The sequence below is a fragment of the Melanostigma gelatinosum genome (assembly GCF_949748355.1).
Source record: "Melanostigma gelatinosum genome assembly, chromosome: 14".
In the NCBI taxonomy this organism is placed as follows: domain Eukaryota; kingdom Metazoa; phylum Chordata; class Actinopteri; order Perciformes; family Zoarcidae; genus Melanostigma; species Melanostigma gelatinosum.
In genome coordinates this window covers 17,289,883-17,308,981 of record NC_136647.1, presented here as the reverse complement: position 1 = coordinate 17,308,981, position 19,099 = coordinate 17,289,883, and the positions used below count along the sequence as shown (strand labels likewise).

Below are 19,099 nucleotides of genomic sequence, written 5' to 3'. Positions count from 1 at the left end.
ACAAAACCAATAATTACTCTGTACTGCAAAAACCCAATACTATGCAACAGCTACAGAGGAAATACCTTCTTGCACGAATGTGTAACTAGGCTGACGAGGGAAAGCCGAGCCAACCGGTCCTGACCGTTCTGACTTTAAATGCAGGTTGTCCTGCTGCAGGACAGGCCATGTGAGCAACACTTCAATTATTCAGTCTATGTGTATTTTTAGAAAACGGAGCAGAAGAGAGTGAAATGCTTCCTCCCGTCACTCGGAACGTGTATAAGTACCAACTTCCTGTCAATGAATCTGTTAAACGTCTGCATAAACAGTTATTATGGGAGGAAACAAACTGCAGGCCTGCAGAGAAGCCTGCTACCTTCCTGTGGCGGCCCTTAATTAAGCAAAGTGCGTTCAGGTGCGACTGTACTGCTTTGTGTCAATCAATCTAATTTATTCTATTATATCTACAGAGAATGACTTTGAAAAGATTCAAGCATTGTAACACAACAAAGCATAACTGAACAAGGTTGAATTGAGGTATTTCCTGATAACAACACGGGCATTAAAATGTCTGTTTTATCACATATTCATGCTGACCAACCGCAACAGGAACATGAGTGATTCAACTAATATGCATCTTATATGCTCCTGACCGCATTTGGAAACATAAAAGGATATAAGATGCTAGGTTGAGCGTGTGTCATCACATCCTCGTGTGTTTCTTCCTGCCTGAGTCAATGGTCAGCAAAGGCAAACATAAACCTCAATAGAACATACTAAGCATAGCATAAACCTAAAATAGCTATCTCTGGTTAGCTACGGTTGTAAAAACGTGAATAAATACTCGTTCTGCATACAGTACTTCACAGGCCACATTTCCTTTCTAACATTCTACTTCCAGTGGTTGACAGAAATGTGAGAAACCTGGCAGAAGAAATATCTGCAGCAGATGTTCTCACTTCACTTTCTGCCTAACTTATCATACAAAATGACTTTGTTCCTATTCAAAACGTTTCTATTACTATAACCAATCACATGTTCCAGCCCAAACAAACTGCATTGTCCCTTTAAAGCTGTAAAACAATGACGGGAAGATATAACAACATATCCAAATATTGTGCTCAAAAAAGTGAGTAATGAGAAAGAGGGTGGTGACAGATTGGTGTCAGAGAAAACGCTAAAGAAACAAAACAGCGGTGCTGTTCACTCACGTGTTCGACGCTGTCCTAGAGCCTGCCCTCTGCCAGGGAGCCCTGAAGCAAAACGGACCAGAATATCCGTCCTTTGCCGAGCTCTTCGAAGAGACTCTGAGGGCCAATTCAAAAAAAGGTCAGGAGCAACGGCCGTCTGCCTCAACGCGGCAGTCAGGATGAGGAAGTACTGCAGGCGGCCAACCGCTGTGCTGCATGTGCTGCTAACTCTTTCACTCACACACAGTCTCAGCCATGGGGCATGGTTTTCTCCTCTCACAGTTTTTCCAGACTTTTTTCTGACTTGAGAAGAACACACGGCAAGAAAGGGAGAATGGACGAGGAGGAGGAACAGATCTCCAACATACCGGCCGGGCCATGCACGGTCTGAATAAGGGTAACAACTTTCTATTATGATCACGCAGCCCAAACCGCTGTTGTTAGAAATGCAGGTGTCTGCACTTTGTTCTCAGGGCAGTGGCTTGCAACTGGATTTAACGTGGGGCCGTGTGCATTTGTGGTTTGTGTTCTTGAATTAAAAAACACCACGCAAAGCAAGTACTTGTTGTGAACTATGTCCAAAATGTCTGAAAAATAAAGATTGCTTCATGCCATTGTTATGAGCTCTTTCTTTCCTACGTGGGCTGTTTGGGCACAAACAACAGCTACCAACACTGACAAAGCCAATCTTTGTGTGAGAAGTGCTTCTTAATGCGAGGGTGGATCATTTGTGGAGGGGTCTGCATTTCCTGCTCCACCATACTGGTCTAATTTGGATCCCACAACGTACGGCATGCCAAGGCCATAAAGCATGTGGGTAGAGAGTGTACTGAACTCTGGTCCGCGATGAAACAGCCTTCAGTTTGTGGCAAGTGGTAAATTGAGGAACTTGGTCTGGCCACACCCCTACACCACCACAAAAACAGCTTTTTAAAAAAGGATGCTGCAAAGGGTTGAGAAACAGTTCAGAATGTTTTTCACTGCAGGCTGTTTCACACCACGCTGCTACACTGATTCTACACTGATTCTGCAATGTTGCGACTGGCGGACACTACAAAAAAACATTGTACTGTTCCTGTGATTGTTCACTGCCAGTGGTGGGCTGTGGATTACACCATGACCACAGAGAATACTTGTTTACGTATCATGACACTTGAAACATAGTTCTAATAAACAGTCTAACTGCTGATTAGTTTGTTTTTTTCTTAGGAAAGTCATCTGTAGAGATATAGTAGAGAAATTGTCTGTTTTCTCTTCCAGTGTACCCATTATGGATGGCTGCAGATTGAACAAACATGCCTGAGAGCATATTTTTATTATCAGGTCTGGAGAGCTTGCTGAAGATGGGAAACTTTCAGCAAGCCATGCAATAGCTGTTCAGACATTTCACTCAACTACATGCTACATGACTTTTCCACCACCATGAGGTTGGTGCAGGGGATCCCGAACCAACGTGTAGGAGTCCTCAGTGCAGCCAACAGTACATCACTGTTCCATTGGTAAGTGGCCATAGTGTAAGAACAATAACACAGTCCGAGGTGTCCCAATATAGGACATGGACTTGGATGAAAAGCTTACCACTAGAGACTTGTAATTTCCAGTAACTGGACCAATTGTTTGCCATAAAAACAGCCAACAGACATCCTCTTCCATACCGCCAGGATCCTTTGTATGAATTAAAACCAAACACTTACAGAAAGGAAACAGGAAATAGCAAACCCCCGGAGTATGAAACTGGCCAGACATCAATAAATAATGATGGTACATAGAGCGAAGTGGCTGGATGCTCACTCGGTGAGGTGGCAGCAGACACGTTGAAGCTCCTGAGAGCCTTTTCCCTCCCTCAGTCTACAGGAAAAAGCACTGAGTCACACTCTACACAGACGCAGCACGGTCGCAAAGGATGTGAAAACAAATGTATCATGCAGAATGATGGCGAGTGTGTGGCTTGAAATACTGCTTTTTCCATGATCATTGAAGGTAGAGCCTACTTGCAATGGTTGCCTGGTTAACATTGGTAACCTTTTTGAGAAATTGCCAACCAAATATTGGCCTTTGATTGCCATCAGTGGCACCCACCACAGCAGCTGCACATCTAACATCAGCACTAGAGCTAGTGAAGCAGAACAGATAGATAACTTGCTCTACAAATATAGAGTCTACTGTGCAATCTTTCACTTTGTGGGCTTACACACATGCATGATTGTATTAATTGTGCCTGACCACGTCGGCAGCTCTGAAGCATCTGTACAGCACCTGGTTTGAAGGAAGCGCTGTGTGCAAAGTCATTAGCTCAGCTAAAGTGAAACAGGAAGTGAGTGTGGGATTAGTCTGTACCCCATGCTGTGAGATGGTCTCTGCTCTCCCTCTGGGTTTCCCCTTTAGTCTGAAGGGATCTGAAACTAGTACGCAAACCAACGCAAAACCTCATTCCCAAACACAGCATATGGGAAGTGGAACCCTAGTTTCGCACTATTGCAGCAAATGTGTGACATATTCTGCAGGCGCAATTGGTGAGAGTTGGATGTGAGCAAAACACACTCTAATGCCTACAGCTGTACAAATACAACAAGACTTTAAATGGTTAAAATTGCACTCCTGGGAATGGAGCCCTGAACCTACAGCTAGGAAGCAGTGGTTCACAAGTGGTACGTCTGCTTGTATGTACTGTGTTTGAGGCTACTGAATACTGTGCCAACTGCCTTTATGTGGAGACTTTGATCTGAATAATTGCTGGAAAGAGTCAAACAAGAACCCCATCCAGCATTCTAGTATCATACTATAATGTCTCTACCAAAACACAGAGAAACTACTCCTCGCCATTTGAATTTGAAATAGCCTAAAGAGGAGAGCTGCTGCTTAAATCAGTGTCATTTAGTTCAGGAAGAGATGAGATGAAGGCAGAGCTTGTGAGGAAAGTGCTGAGTTGATGATTTCCTTTGATCTGGGTATAAATCAATAGGTTGTGTGGCCTATACAGCAGGGGTTCGTACCATGAGATACTGGGAAGTTCATTTCTCCATTTGATGAAATATTCACATTTTTAATCTGCATAAGTAAAGCTATGCAGATTTCTTCACATCCTGTGCTCAAATGGAACTTTTAAAAACGCCCTCAATACTAGCTTCTATACAAATACTGCTTTCTAAAACATTGCATAATATCATAATAAGAAATGACTCGCAGGCATAATAATTAAGCCTATTAGCAAATATTTGTAACTACTACAGGCTCTGTGTGGTTTCACCAGACAGACCAGATAAAGCAGTCATCTCGCATATTTAATCTTCTGTTCTATCTCTCTCAGAGCCGGGCTCCCTCGAGGGCCAAACTTCCTGCTCTGATCGTGTCAAAGTTCTCGTCTGATAAACAGTCAGTCAGAGCCACGCTGCACAGACGTCCGCTGCTTTCCTGTCTGCCTGGCTGGCTACATGTACAGCGAGTGGGCGGGTTCCATAGAAACACTATAGCATAGCATCCATGAGAGCCGCGAGGGATTAAAAAGACAACCGCTGAACAGAGCTCAGTGGTTTTCCACAACGGAACCTCATAGTATTAGTGCCACTGAGTACAATTGCTGTCCAACCTAAAAAGGACCCATCCCTGCTCTGTCTTTTGCAACAGTACACATACTTTGTGGCATGAGAGCCATTTGATGTGCATTGTGGGTGTGTTCAATGTAACCTGTGTGAGAGAGACTTCAAAGACAACAATGGGTCAGAACTATTTCAGCTACCAAGCAAACATTTTAAAGACACCGACACTCGCATGTGTGCACGTCACACTTGTAAACTTGCGTATCCTGTTTACCTGGATGAGATAACGCAATAATATATCAAATCATCTGTCTTATCACCTCTGCAAGACACTGAGAATAATGGCGAATGGCCTGACATTCATGTCAAAAGGCCATATATTGGCTTTACCTCAGACGTGACCCAGATGACCCATTTACAGAAACGCCAGCATTCCTTGGAGCCAGTGAGTTAGACTGTGATGCTTGTCAAGTATGTGGTCTGTTTCCTGGACGTTCTTAAACTAAAGAGAGCGCCAGAGGAAGAAGATGCTTGGCCGATACCTTCCTTCACAGCGTATATATGCAGCTAATATATAGTATACCTCTCAGACGGAAAACGTTGCTGTGCCAGTGCTGAAGTGTTTCTCTCCCCGAGCCATTTGGAAGGTGAAGCTTGAGAAGAAACTGAGAGAAGAAAGTCTGGCAAAATACTGTGGAGGCCGGGAGCCATCTGTGTGTTTGCAAGAGGCAAAAGCACAGAGTTAAAAATATTACACAAACTATCTGTAACCTGCTGACAGCATACTGAGCAGCCTCACATTCTGTCAGAAATAGGAGTGCTTCTGTTCATCAAGCGGACTAAATGCCAGATCAGTGCTCATTCCTGCTCCAATCAGTCCATCTCCTCTTATCTCCTCAATTAAAGCCTCCTCCTCTGCAGTAAAGTACGTGCCACTCCAGCTGTATGCAGACAGACCTCGCCTCTTCAGGACAGATTACAACTCTTTCTTCTCATTACCGAGTTCTTTCCCCTGAATGTGTGTGTGGAAGAGAGTAGGAAAGAGAAATGTGCTTCTGACCCTTATTAGTATTTTCCTAAGATCCTCATGCTGAAGAGGGTGAAGGCTAATCCTGTTACAAACAAGAGCGTCAACATCCACAGTTATAAAAGGCTAAATGAAGGGTTGCATAGGGACAAACAAGAGTTCTCTGGCAAACTAACCTCAACACAAAACAATTCAAGCTACTGTAGTATGCACGGAGGGTCTTGTGATGAGCTGTTGTGATGTTCAGGTCACTTAACAGTAACCCAGTCAGCCCCTCTCTCTGGTACCACATCTAGCACCAACCAGGCTAGGGCACATTTACATATCATCTATTCACTCACTCACTAATCCATGCACATAATCTTGGGCCTCATTTATATTTGACTTTTAAATACAAGAGCTCATTTCAAGCCTTCTAAGCAACAAATTGCCTTCAACCGTATATTGCTAATGGCTTTACCTGATAATAAACGCCAGGGAAATCGTCGCTCGTTTGATCCCTTTATGAACCAGGACACAGTGTGCAAATGCTTCCAAAACTGCTCTGCTCCGACATAGCCTGCAGGAAATCCACCATCTGGTCATAAGTTTATTAAGAGATAGTCATTTTACCTCAAACTAAGGCTGCCTCCTCATAGTCCATTAGTCCACAGAACTGTCCCCCCCACCCCACCCCACATTGATTGACAGGTCATTTCAGGGAAACACTTCACACAGAAACTTGTGGACGTGATGAACTCAGCCCACAGGTTCAAGCTGGTACGGCTCAGCAGCCTCCTTGACCCTCATCATTATGGGGAGTGGGGTGGTGTGTGTTCTGGTAAAGACGGGTATCTCACCTATTACTCCTTGTGGCCAAAGTTTCATGCAAGCTCAACATGGTGCTGGTAACTTTACTTACTCAACTCCGGCCCCGACTACTCACATTGTCAAACTGAGCCCACGAGACCATTCCTCCTGACAACTTTACTCCCCCAACCCCACATTGCATTATTCAATAAATCTAAGTCTTGAGTGAATCTTAAATGCCTGACCAGCACTGCTTTGACTAAATAAAGTAGAGAGATGTATTGTCCACATATTAGGATGGACAACTGATTGCATCTCTTGACAGCATTTAGACTTGCCATGAACATATTGGGATTACTGGATGCCTGATAATTTAATTGACCCCATTATTTAGAGTGTGAACACAGATTGCTGTCTTAGGGTTATAGAAATGTCATCACCCAATCCCCCCCACCCCCTCCCGTACTCATTTCACATGTCAGTTACAGCATGCCGGTGACAGACTCCAGTGCAGCTGCTAATTTTCTACTCAAGTTCCTAAGTGCGTAGTTAATCCAGGACACCAGCACTGGTGGCGCTCAGTTGATGTTCCTGTGTGTGTGGGACAGCACTGAGTGGGACAGCACTGAGTGGAGAACATGAATTCCCTTCAGAGCGTCACACATTGACATCTTCCCATCGAGGAGAATGCGTGAGGAGATCAACCGGGTATCATTTTCTGTCTCACAAAACAAGCCACACCACCGCTGTACCAACAAACATGGGTGCTCCCCACCTAACCCCGGTGCTATAAATAGCAATCCAATGACAGGAACTGCCTGGATAATGCGTTGAACAGAGGATGAGAGCAGTGTCTGGACACATGATAAGCATGCGTCCCGGCATAACAGATCCTTCTACCTCCAGCAATGACAAACAGAACGTTATGAAATCAACAACAAATTTAAATGTATCAATCCTATTCACTGTTGACAGATGTGTTCATGCGATGTTTCTCTTTCACATCACAGACATAGAAAAGAAAGGAGCCCCATCACATGACATCTGTCAGTAAATGTCAATGGTTAAACTGTGTCCATCCCTTTACTCAGCGCTACAGTCTGAATGTCCGTCATTACGTTGACACAAGCCTCCTTTGGGGCTTTTTTTGTGTCTAGCGCCGCCTGTCCTGAACACAACCCAGACGCCAAAGACAGACTTCCAACTATTTCCCCTTCTTGGATGGTTAACCATGGGAACAAAAACAAAGGGTATCATTACCAACAAACATCCACATTGACCGCCTCTTAAATGACTGGTGCACCGCTGGTGTTTGAACTCTCCTTTCTCCTGGCATAATCAAAAGGAACAGAGGAAAGTGAAAGCTGTCATTTGTTGCCCATTTGGTTTCTCCCAACGAACACATGCGCGTTCCATTGCTGGCCTCTCCTATAAACACAAGACTGCAACGTAAGCTCTGCAATTAGGATAACTAACAACTTTACTCTGTCCCCCCCTTTTTTTCATTATTGAGATGTCCAATTTTGCTGCACAGCAAGCCGTGACCAACATAGAAAAGGTTTATTATTCAAGCATCACTCATTTAGACGGTGATGTGATGTTTCTGGGTAACGGGTAGAATGGTACGTGGCAGGACTAAAATGACTCACAGCAGCTTAGTCAGGATAGTTTGCTGTAATTAAGCGCCTAATAAAGACATTAACAACAACCTTTCAAAAATAACTACACCGAACACAACAGGGCCTTGTTTGACTGCTTCACATGGCACTGATCTAACGAGGAACAAATGGCAGCGCTCAAGTGGTTCCAAAGGAAACTTGCCATTGGCAGCAAATGTAAAATGTACATTAAAACACAGGAAAACCTGAGCAGTACAGCTAATTTGGAAAATGAATTTATACATTCCCAGGTTTATTTTAGGAAGCAAAGTATGATAACAGGTGCTAAACAGTGCCTTGTTTCTACCGTTCATATAGATCTGAGAAAAAAAACTTTCATTGATTCAAATCCTTGAAATTGAACGATGAAAGTAAATATTTGTGTTCTTCAGTTCAGGGCACTGAGGTCATGTCCTGTGTATTTCCAGGGAGAAGTTGGTGGTTTTAGCGACCGGAGGGGACTTTACATTTGAAAAACTTACACATGGTGAGTAGTCTATAAACCAACTCCAACATTTAAAGGGTAATTTACATTTGACTGAGATTAAGCTAAAACAAATAACAATAAATGAATAAAAGTCACAGCATCTCTCCTGCATATAAACAGGTGAATCCTGGCTGTGTGGAGGGCTTTGAAGCAGCATTTAGACTTTCATGTCATCTTATTCTTTAAATAAGATTTAAAGAAAATATAGCAAAAAAAACGTAACGTAACGTTATCGATCACGTCCCCTGTTGAACTCACCAAGGTGCAGCGTTAGTAAACACAAACATCCAGGATGAGTATCTGAAGATCCGGGGCACGTTATTTACGTCCTGCACGCAGATTGTTTTTCGATTTATTTGACCAACATCAATTAGCCAGAAAACAACCTGTCCTTCGGCTCCTTCGGCTATTGTATGACAGTCGTTGCCGTGTCAGGGACGACACGTCTGCTCCAGTCATTAAATTAAAGGAACAGGGACGCTGTAACAGACGAGCTGCCATCAAGTCACTTTGACTCTCGACTGATACCGAGCGACTCTCTGTGACACTGACAGCTTCATCAATGTCCACCGACAACCGCGTTGGCGATAAAGTTTACACGTTTTAACTCAACACTTTGGTAAAAAGAAGAGGAGATGCTGTTGACACTCAGAAGTAAATGCGTCGTAGCCATTAGCTTAGTCTCACCTGTTCAGTATTGCTGCTGCTGTTGTTTGCTCAGGATGCTGCCGCCGCCTAGCGCACGCGAGTCATTAAAGTGTCACCGCCAGCTTGTCCTGGAGCCAGTAGGTGGAGCGCGTGAAGCGAGTTTGGTGCAGTGCTCGCGTAGATTTCTGGGACATGTAGTCTTTTTATTGGATAGTTCATTCCACTCACTTTGGGGAATCAACACCTCTCTGTTAAGTTGCAACAACAATGAATACATTCAAGGTGAACAAATATGATTTATTGTAGGGATAAGGTGTATTAAAACCAGTTTAACAGTAATATTATTCATAATGCAGGGCAGTGTTGGGTCGAATGTGCTGACGCGAATTTAGATAAATCACACAAAATAGGATTTTTAGCTTTTAAATATAAATATTTCCTCACTCTTGCTAATTCCAGTACGTATACAAATATATATGCTTGAATTGTGTTCATATTATTTCCGTTTTCTGACATCAGCCACGGACATTACAAATGTGACGAATCTGCAGCCACTCGTCTTTGACTGTATTTACCTGCAGCGCTGTCTGTCATTGAGAAACATGGCTGCCTCCACGGGTGCTGCTAACGCTGCTGCCGCCGACTTACAAGGTCCAGCTTCAGCCGGTTCGAGTATGGACAGCCCGCCGATTCAGTACAGTATGATCCTGGACCATCTCATCGGGGACAAAAGGACCGCGAAGGACCTGAGCCCCGGCGTTATGGGGGGACTGGGGGCGCCTCATAAAAGCGACGAGCAGAAGATGATCGAGAGGGGAATGGAGAGCTGTGCCTTCAAGGCGGTTCTGGCCTGTGTGGGAGGTAAGCAACGACACTAACAGCACAGCTGTTCAGTATCTGTGTGTGTGTGTCTCTTCCCATCCAGCTTCAGGTGACTAAACTGGAGTCAGAGCTCCGAGCTCTACTGCATATGTGGAAGTGGATTAGAAGGGGACACTGCGTTTGGGATGTGGTTTCTGTAATGTAGGGCTGAAGTGATTGACAGAAAACAACATTCTCTTGAATCAATTTAAAGATGACACCTTGGGTGTTGGGAATCTGTGATGATGATTCAGTATTTTACAGATCAAACGATTGATTGATGTTTCCTGTACATTACACATACACTATCAATAACCTTAAGGCAGTCATATTTCTCAGATCAGAGGAGAGGAGTATCTTGTATTGCTTTCAGTCTGTAAATGTTGTTGTGATTTCTTGTGTGTTTTTGTTCTCCACAGGGTTTGTCCTCGGAGGAGCTTTTGGTGTTTTTACGGCAGGCATCGATACCAATGTTGGCCTCGACCCCAAAGACCCAATGAAAACCCCGTCGGCACGAGAAGTCCTCAAAGACATGGGCCAGAGGGGGATGTCATACGCCAAGAACTTTGCCATCGTGGGCGCCATGTTCTCCTGCACAGAGTGCATCATAGAATCAGTAGGTCACGCCCCTTCTCTTCATTGTCTCCTTATATGGTGAACGCAACACAGCACCAGACATTGTGTGAATATGATGCTACACACCACTGGACCGCACGATACAAGAATTAAATCAGATTGAATTCTATATAAGATGCTCTACAAGATGACTACATTGAACAGGATTACAGGAGGAGCTCAAAACAAACTAATAAATCAGTTCTTCTCTGTAGCAAAACAGGGAATAGACAGAATAATGTGAAGGGTTGATGTACAACGTTTTAAACTCCATCTTTATTACTCAAGTGTCTTATTTATTTCCAAACCCTTCTACAAGGCTGGGTCACTTAGGCATGATGGGACTTTTTTTTAAAAGTTGCATGGTTTTGCTAACACACCACCCAAAAGACCAAATACATCATTTGTGGTCAAATATTAGGTGCATCAGTAAAAAAAAAAACACAGCAGAATAATTTCATACTTCAATGGCAATATTATGGAAAATCATAAAGACAGATGGCTACATCAGCAGAGAGGAACTGTCATTTTCTGTTGAAAAACTGATATGATCCATCTTTACTGACTCGTTCATCTTTCAGGAAATGTTCATAGATTGACTTGAGAGCAGTGTTTTATTGGCTTGATTTATTATTTGGCCTCGTAGCCTGGTTTCAAACCATCTGTGATGGCGCTTGGACAGAACTAATATGTTATTGTTTTGACATTCAATATCCCATGAAGAATGTTTGAGATGATTTGTGTTCTGCTGATGATTTGTGTTCTGCTTCCTCATCAAAACGGTCCGACAGCGCCCTCTGGTGCGCCTAAACTGTTTTTTATTCTCCAAGTGACGGACAGAATGTTGTATGATGTATGCTAACCGATCATTCTATATCAGTGTTAACTTTTTTTTCCCCCCACTTCTTATGCACAACAATTTATTCATTTTTTTCTTGTGTCTGTTTTTCACTCGCAGCACCGAGGGAAATCTGACTGGAAGAACGCGGTGTACAGCGGCTGTGTGACAGGAGGAGCCATTGGATTTCGTGGTGTGTAACCTGGTATATTTTTCTGTGATGTTTTTAAATTGAAGGTTCGGCGATGTCTTCTATCCTCACGTGTGTTGTTTCTCTGTTTTGTAGCTGGTCTGAAGGCCGGGGCTCTGGGATGCGGAGGCTTTGCTGCGTTCTCCGCTGCCATTGAATATTATTTACGGTGAACCACAAAAGAGTGACTCTATTCGGACTTTGTGGATGTGCGCGTGGACGAGCCCTGTGACGAATAGGACTCGTCGATATTTACCTGCACGTGGAGGATTGACGCAGAAGCAGAGCTGATGTTTTTGGTGGAAGTTCCTATTTGTGTACAGTGGGCAGAACAAGACTCATTACTTCTACCATGTGGACAAGTTCACGTGGAGAATCTCCAGAAACTGAGCAGAGTGGATCTGCTTCTGTGTTGAAGGCATAATGATATGAAATGACATGAAAATGTTCTTATTGTAGAACATTAGTATGATGTGTCGAACTAATCTACATCAAATTATTTTTATTAAAGTTGTTTCTTTTTGTTAACTTGTTTAGAACTTTTCTTCTTTTGGTAAACAAGTGTTCATGACAATCAAATCTTAAACTGCCTTTAAATATTCGTCTTATCTTATTCAAATAAAGTCCAAAGAACCTGAATAGTATAGATGAGTATCGTGCCAGTCAGCCGTTGTGCTGAAACATGTTGGTTAGATGTCTTTAGGAGAAGATGTACTGTTGTCTGAGGTGCAGGGGAATGTGTCACAGACTTTCAGATGTGAAACAACTAAATAACATTACAGTGAATGAGAGAGCTTCAGGGCTCTTAGTGTTTGGAGCCAGACAATTCAAAACTACGAAGTTGTATTTCCTAAACGTGCAAAAGGACAAAATATCTACGTTTTAAAGTATCACTTTGGTATCAGAAGGCACATTTGTGAGGCTTATAAGGACTTAAGTGTGACATGTTTGCCTAAAGCAGAACAGCTGGAGGTTAGAGTGGGCGACATCAGCCGCTCCGCTACCGCCCCCTACTGGCCTGGACAGGATCCAACACTGATCCTCTTAACATCAATCACGTAAAGTTAATTTGATGTCAAAATGAATTAAATACATGAACAACAATGTGACTACATCCTGTGTGGGTCACATTCTTCTAAAGATCAAAATATTAATTTCCCCAGATATTAGTTTACATCACCACAAACATGAATATAAAGCACATCACATGCATTTCACAGCATCCCAAAGATGCTTTCCAGGTCAGATCAGAGTTAAATCACTGAATCCATGGAGATATTATAATAAGTTTGATTCCTGTATTTTTGAAAATGATCATCCCACAAATATGAGTTGCTGTCAAAGTGCACCTTTAAAATGTTAAAGTGATATTCAGAGATCATTAAAATAATTTTGGGTTGTAATTGTTTTAGCCTGAACACATTGGTCAATTGTTGTTGGGGTGAATATGTATAGAGATGTTCAGTTATTATAATCTTCTAATAAATGAAGTATATTAAGGGGTGAAGGGGTCAGTTTGTGTTTTCTTCAAAGATTTAGTTTGGTTCATTTAAAATGATCAAGATTAAATAATATTTGCAATGTACCGCCAGTAAACACTTGCTTCCCTTTTATAATGTATCACATCAGTTGTTTTAAAACATAGTTATCAGTGAGCAGTGAATAGCTCTGAAATGTAATAGTGTAGTTATTTAAGTTAGCAGGTTGTAATGAAATTATTTTTAAACCTTTGTTCTAATTCTAACTGCTGTAAAAACAAAAAAGACTGAAACTACAGGTGGATGGACCACAATGAAAGAAACAGCAACTTACAGTTAAAAGGAATTTCATTCACAATGTAATACAGTTCAACACAACATGGAACAATATGTTGGAAAATGAACAAGTACATTCAGCATTTCACATCATAAAGACACAATCATGTAAACATTTCAACATTCAAATAGATGAGCGTTATACACTTTACTATACATGTGTTTTAAAATAGTTTACATGTCAGTTAGTGCTCATCAACCGCCTCCTGTATGTGTTGGTGTATGTGTATGTGCCTGTTGGCTAGTTTCAACGTGGTTGTTGACATTTTAATCCATTATAATATTCATTTTTACAGATTTTGTAACAAATATAAATATATAAATATATATATATATGTATATATATATTAATCTGCATATAGATTTCAGAAGGTTTGACCTGCCCTAAATATGTCAACATATCCGGGATGTTTACTGCGCTGATGTTCAACACATTTACAGGTTCAACTCCCATTAGAGTTGACTTTGGACAATGTGTTAAGTTGACCAGCAGGGGGTGCAACATACAAAGATCTGAAACTTTAATGTCCAAAGGTGGTTTAATCTTTCAGAATAAATCCGTTTTATATGATGTAGTGAATGATTTAAGTGGATCATAAGGAGAAAAAATAATACAAATAGGAGGAAGTCTGAGACTGAAAATGATAAATTGTAGATGCACATTACCATACAGTAGAGAAATACCGTACGATATGTAAATTGGGGAAATGGATAGTTGGGGTGGAGTTTTTAATCCTCATATGCTTACATTAAATACAGCAGGTCATTAAAACCACCCAGAACATCATTGGCACCCATCTCCTGTAATAAAGTTATTATTACTGCTCAGAGATATTGGTGAGAAGAGGAGCCTGCAAAGAGCTCAAATGATAATAAAAGACAAAACCCACCGAGCCTCAACCTGTTCACCCTGCTGCCCTCTGGAGAGATACAGAAGTATCAGCTGCTGAACCACCAGGCTTCAAAACAGCTTCTTTTCTCTGACTGCGACTCCTCAAGTCCTCCTCCACCCTCTATATATTATACTCTATATATTATAGTTGTTGTTGTTTTATTCCCTGTGTATCAATTTGGGAGTACAATCGAAATGTCGTTGTGTAACCCTGTCGTACGATGACAAATAAAATCTGTGTAACCTTATTGATTCATTGTTTCCACAGAGACATCTTTATTGAAACAGACGGACACAAAGTGAGTGTTTTGGTAACTTTTATTTTACAAAAAAAAAAAGGGGGGAAAAAGTTCACATCGACATTTAGTCTCAATATTACAGTATATTGACATTCTTCTCCATGGAAGTAAAATACAACATTTTTTATTTCATTTTAATCTTATATTAAAAATATCAAATCGTACTCATCTAGCAGTGCTTACAGTATTTTAAGATATGTCGCAGGCTTGATAGCAGAAAGGTTGGCCGGTCCTAGCGAGAGCCTTGCAGAGACGACCTACCTTTGTGTTACCTGGCCTGGTTTGATTGACAAGCTGAACATGCAATGAGGGCAACTACACAAATCAAGCCTAGAGATTATAACGGTGCAGTAAGACACTTGGAACGGGCTTGCAATGAAACGAGAAAAAAAACAAGCTAAATGTTCCATTTCGTGTGTTTTCCCCCCTAACAACCCTCATGTCACAGAGTGCCCTTTCTCCTCTACAAAGTGAGCTGAAATGAACTGCCAGACTTCCTGTTGATCTTATTTTTCTTCTTCTCAGTATAGCTTACCAACCATGGACATGGTGAATGAGAAAATCAGCCTAAAAATAACATCACTACCTGAATAAACTTCAAAAAACAGACTCCTTAGAGCATTTCTCTAGTTGCACAGAACTGTACAGGCACACATATCATATATATTTAAAATAAATAGGGATCATTTGGCCTGGACTCAGTGGGGAGGGCGGTTCTCTCTTGTTTGTCAGCACAGAGAGGCACATCACCAGCCATTTATCAGGATGGCTTCCCAGCCACTTCTAAACATCACAAGTTCTCATAGTCCCTTAAACACTCACTCACTCAAATACCCCCCCCCCCTCCCCACGTCCTCCTCCGCCACATGCACAAAGCCAGAAAGACAGAAACAGGAAACAAAGCAGAATTATTAAACATATAAATGCCATTTTTTCTGGAATGCCTCTGATCAGAAATAAAAGAAGAAGAAGCTGGAGGCCGAGTCGCCTGGTTTCTGAGATCAACACGGGTTTTATCCTGTGCCACCGCGCCGGGCCGTGGGCCCCCGTGGCCCCTCGATCTTTCCCCCACGCGGTCCAAGAATGCCTTGTCGTCTTGACGGTGGGAGGCGCCCGGCGGCTCTGCTCTTCGCACATTACAAACAGGATGTGACATGTGACGAGTAGACGACCCGGGAAATCTCCACCACCTCCATCAAGCTCGGCTACATCTCTTTTCAGGATTGGGGTGGGGGGGGGGGGGGATGTGGGGGTGCAGAGATGAGGGATGTGTGTGTGTGTGTGTGTGTGTGTGTGTTTGTGTGGGGGGGCTGTACAGTCGAGATGAGCCGCCTGCCGGGAGGAGAGGCGAGGCAGGAGGCCCGAGCACCGGGCTTTGAACGGAGTCTGTCACTCTCTCCTCTCCAGACGGCGCCCTGAGGGAGGTGGGTGGGGCTTAAACGTCAGTGGAAAAGTAGAGCGTGTTGCGCTTCAGTTCAGCAAAGGAGATGGGAGGATGCTGCAGGTAATACAGCAGCACCTGGACCTGGGAAGAGAGAAAACAAGTGTGTTGGATTAGAAATTGCTTTTATTTGGTGGTTTAAAATATGTATTTTACTCCGAGAAGGTGTATTTTGTGAGTCGGTGGACTCTTACACATGTCCAGGAATGTCTTTATTATTGCTAGATTTGTTATTTTAATAACAAGAGGGAGAATCCATCATGTCCCCATTATGAGACGATATTCAGGATATGGCAGCGGAAGCTTTCTTTGGTGTTTGACATTTTGTGTGCTTACGAAATAAACATTTAGAATTTAAAGAAGCCCCAATACAAACACTCGGCTTCACTGTAATGGACAGACGGGGCCTCCTGCATGCGGCCACATTTATGATGATTCATTATGGATGTTGTTTATTCTGACAAGGAAAGACATTTGTGCACAGGAAACTGATATCTCAGTCGGGATGAAGGGATGGCTTGCAGCCTAAATACAGCTGGGAGAGCACAGCGCAGCCACATGGGTCACTTAGGGACACGGGAGTAAAAACATCATCCGGAAAAACATCTGAACGCTACGCACCAGCACGCCATCTACTGCGTAAAATCAAACTGCGTCTGCGTGACGGTACCTGCGCCATCACGTCATGTGACCAGATGTCAGAGGCCGAGGTGATTTGCTGTCCCTTTGTGATCTCCGCCTCTGAGGGCCTGAGCAGAGTGGGGCCAAACACGGTGGCCAGGTTGTGGAGGGACATCTTGTTGATGGGCTCCTTCTCAGCCACCCTGCAGGAACACACACACACACACACACACACACACACACACACACACACACACACACACACACACACACACACACACACACACACACACACACAGGCCCGTCAGTCAGGGAGGACGGGGTTAAGACAGCCACGGGTTCCATGTGGTCAAAGGCACTCATTGCAAAGGTAGACAGAAGCTGCACAGTGGACAATGAGTGGAGGACTTTTTGGGTTGTGCTGGGAAGCTTTCGGGTGTGAATGTGAAGATTTAAATGAACGGCTTCTTTTTTATTCTTACACCCATCAATCGTCATGTGGACGATCAAGACATGTGGTCTAACGGTGTGTGTGTGTGTACCGTTTGAGGTGCTCCAGCAGAGGGAGGAAGGTCATGAGGTTGGGGTCGGGCAGGGAGCGTAGGAGGTGCATCATGCAGTTCTCCTTGGCTGCCGGTTCTGAGAGCGCTGCGAGGGAGACGAGGGGGGAAAAAAACATGTCAGATCCAATTACGGCAAAACTGCCCTTTAACTTTGGCCCTTCATCTCTTCCAGCTTGGCTGAACTGGAAGACAAACACACACTTCCTAAGGGGGCCTAAAGGTCGCACCTATGCCCTCCATGAAGGCGGGGTAGAGGCGGTCGGTGAGCAGAGGCTCCGGCAGCTCCCTGAAGTACAGCTTCAGTGTTCCTGCGATGGCGTTGATGTCCATGTCGCTCAGCATCACCAAGATGTCTTTGGTATCTGCAGGTCGGACGCAGACAGAGATTAGAAAGCGAACACGCTGCATTATTACAGGCGAACAATAGCACAGCTGCCATCCTCCTGCAGTAACCCCACATGATGGGGTTCTGCTGGTTAATAATCTGTGGCTACGTCACAGTGCTGGCTAGTTCTCTGGTCGTGATGGTGAGGCGAGGCAGCGAGCGGGGTCTTACTGGCGTCGAACGCTGTTTTGAGGGCCTGGATATCAGTGGCCACCCCTGAGATCCTGTAGATTCCCACTTCATCGATCCCCCTCTTCTCCACTTCCTCAATGCACTGACGGACGATGTAAGGCACCTTGGAGCGCTCGCGTCTGTGGACGAGAGCAGACGTTACACCCGTGTGACCTTTCTGACGATGTTTAGGGACGTTTACAGATCTACCATTGAGGAGATGAACAACTCCGGGCCTTTTTTGTTGTCCGTATTCAAGAGGAATTGTATTTGCCAGCGCAGATGTACAACAGTGAATGTGTGTGAACATTTTGCACATTTTTGGACATACTTACTTTGTCACCACGTTGATTTTGACTCCAAACACCCCACTCTGTTTTTTGGACGGCGTTCTCTTCAAGCTGAGGTCCCGACTTGTAAACTTCATGGAGAATTCCACTTTGATCTGACGATGAACAAACAACACAGCTGAAGGAAACCGCATCGCTCCGAGGAGCCAGAAGTGGACTTGAGGACCCTCATGAGCCACTTCTTCTCTGACTTTGTTTGCATTGAGATTTAGAGGTTATGACTTTGAATATATATTTAATATCCAACGTCTTCAAGCTAAACATTTGGATTCTATTGTAAACATTACAGCCAAACAGATGTGTATCAAACTATGTCGGAAGATACCGACCAATGAGTAAAAACTCCCATTGCCTTTTTTGCCAAACACAACACATCTCATTGTAATATTTCCATGCATGTGCTCGTGTGAGCTAGAGTGGAGTTGCTTGCGTCTTACCCCGTTCATCTCGATGACGTCCATGTGCCAGTTCTTGGACTGCACAGTCTGAGGATCCAGCTGAAAGACACAGCAGAGACAGAAAGACGTTAGGTAATGAGGACGCATGATCTCATTCACACAGGGAGTAATACAAAAAAATCATCAGATGATAATTGTCACCATGGACAACAATCAAAAGTCACTAGCTGCACATTCACCACAAAGGAAGCATGACAGCGTTTTCTCCGGTTTTAAATGGCAAACGTGATAACCACGGCCCTAATGCGACCGGCTACAGCTGCTTGTTGGAACAAGAAAATGCA

General features: G+C 43.4%; 2 protein-coding genes across 5 annotated transcripts in view; one reads left to right on the top strand and one right to left on the bottom strand.

Annotated features, from left to right (window-relative positions):
- Positions 1-9,910: 9,910 nt before the first annotated feature.
- On the top strand, positions 9,911-12,349 carry timm22 (translocase of inner mitochondrial membrane 22 homolog (yeast)). Its single transcript, XM_079283791.1, has 4 exons — positions 9,911-10,178; positions 10,598-10,794; positions 11,752-11,824; positions 11,918-12,349. Exons 1-4 carry the CDS (start codon positions 9,920-9,922, stop codon positions 11,992-11,994), a joined length of 606 nt encoding a protein of 201 aa, XP_079139917.1. The 5' UTR covers positions 9,911-9,919; the 3' UTR covers positions 11,995-12,349.
- A 2,478-nt stretch (positions 12,350-14,827) lies between these two features.
- The window catches only part of abr (ABR activator of RhoGEF and GTPase), a 103,384-nt gene continuing 99,112 nt past the window's right edge, over positions 14,828-19,099 (bottom strand). For all 4 annotated transcript variants that reach the window (XM_079283409.1, XM_079283406.1, XM_079283407.1 and 1 more), the window contains 7 exons: positions 18,795-18,854; positions 18,343-18,452; positions 18,008-18,147; positions 17,679-17,813; positions 17,431-17,536; positions 16,938-17,091; positions 14,828-16,351 (listed from right to left, as the gene is read on the bottom strand). In XM_079283409.1, coding sequence (XP_079139535.1) covers positions 16,262-16,351; positions 16,938-17,091; positions 17,431-17,536; positions 17,679-17,813; positions 18,008-18,147; positions 18,343-18,452; positions 18,795-18,854 — 795 coding nt within the window. In that variant the 3' untranslated portion in view covers positions 14,828-16,261. The remainder of the gene's footprint in view (positions 16,352-16,937; positions 17,092-17,430; positions 17,537-17,678; positions 17,814-18,007; positions 18,148-18,342; positions 18,453-18,794; positions 18,855-19,099) is intronic.

Bases quoted from the DNA above. Each gene is read 5' to 3' on its own strand.
- timm22 (XM_079283791.1), top strand. From the start codon at position 9,920: ATGGCTGCCTCCACGGGTGCTGCTAACGCTGCTGCCGCCGACTTACAA. The intron at 10,179-10,597 runs GTAAGCAACGAC...TGTTCTCCACAG, and splicing joins GGTTCTGGCCTGTGTGGGAG to GGTTTGTCCTCGGAGGAGCT. The intron at 10,795-11,751 runs GTAGGTCACGCC...TTTCACTCGCAG, and splicing joins CAGAGTGCATCATAGAATCA to CACCGAGGGAAATCTGACTG.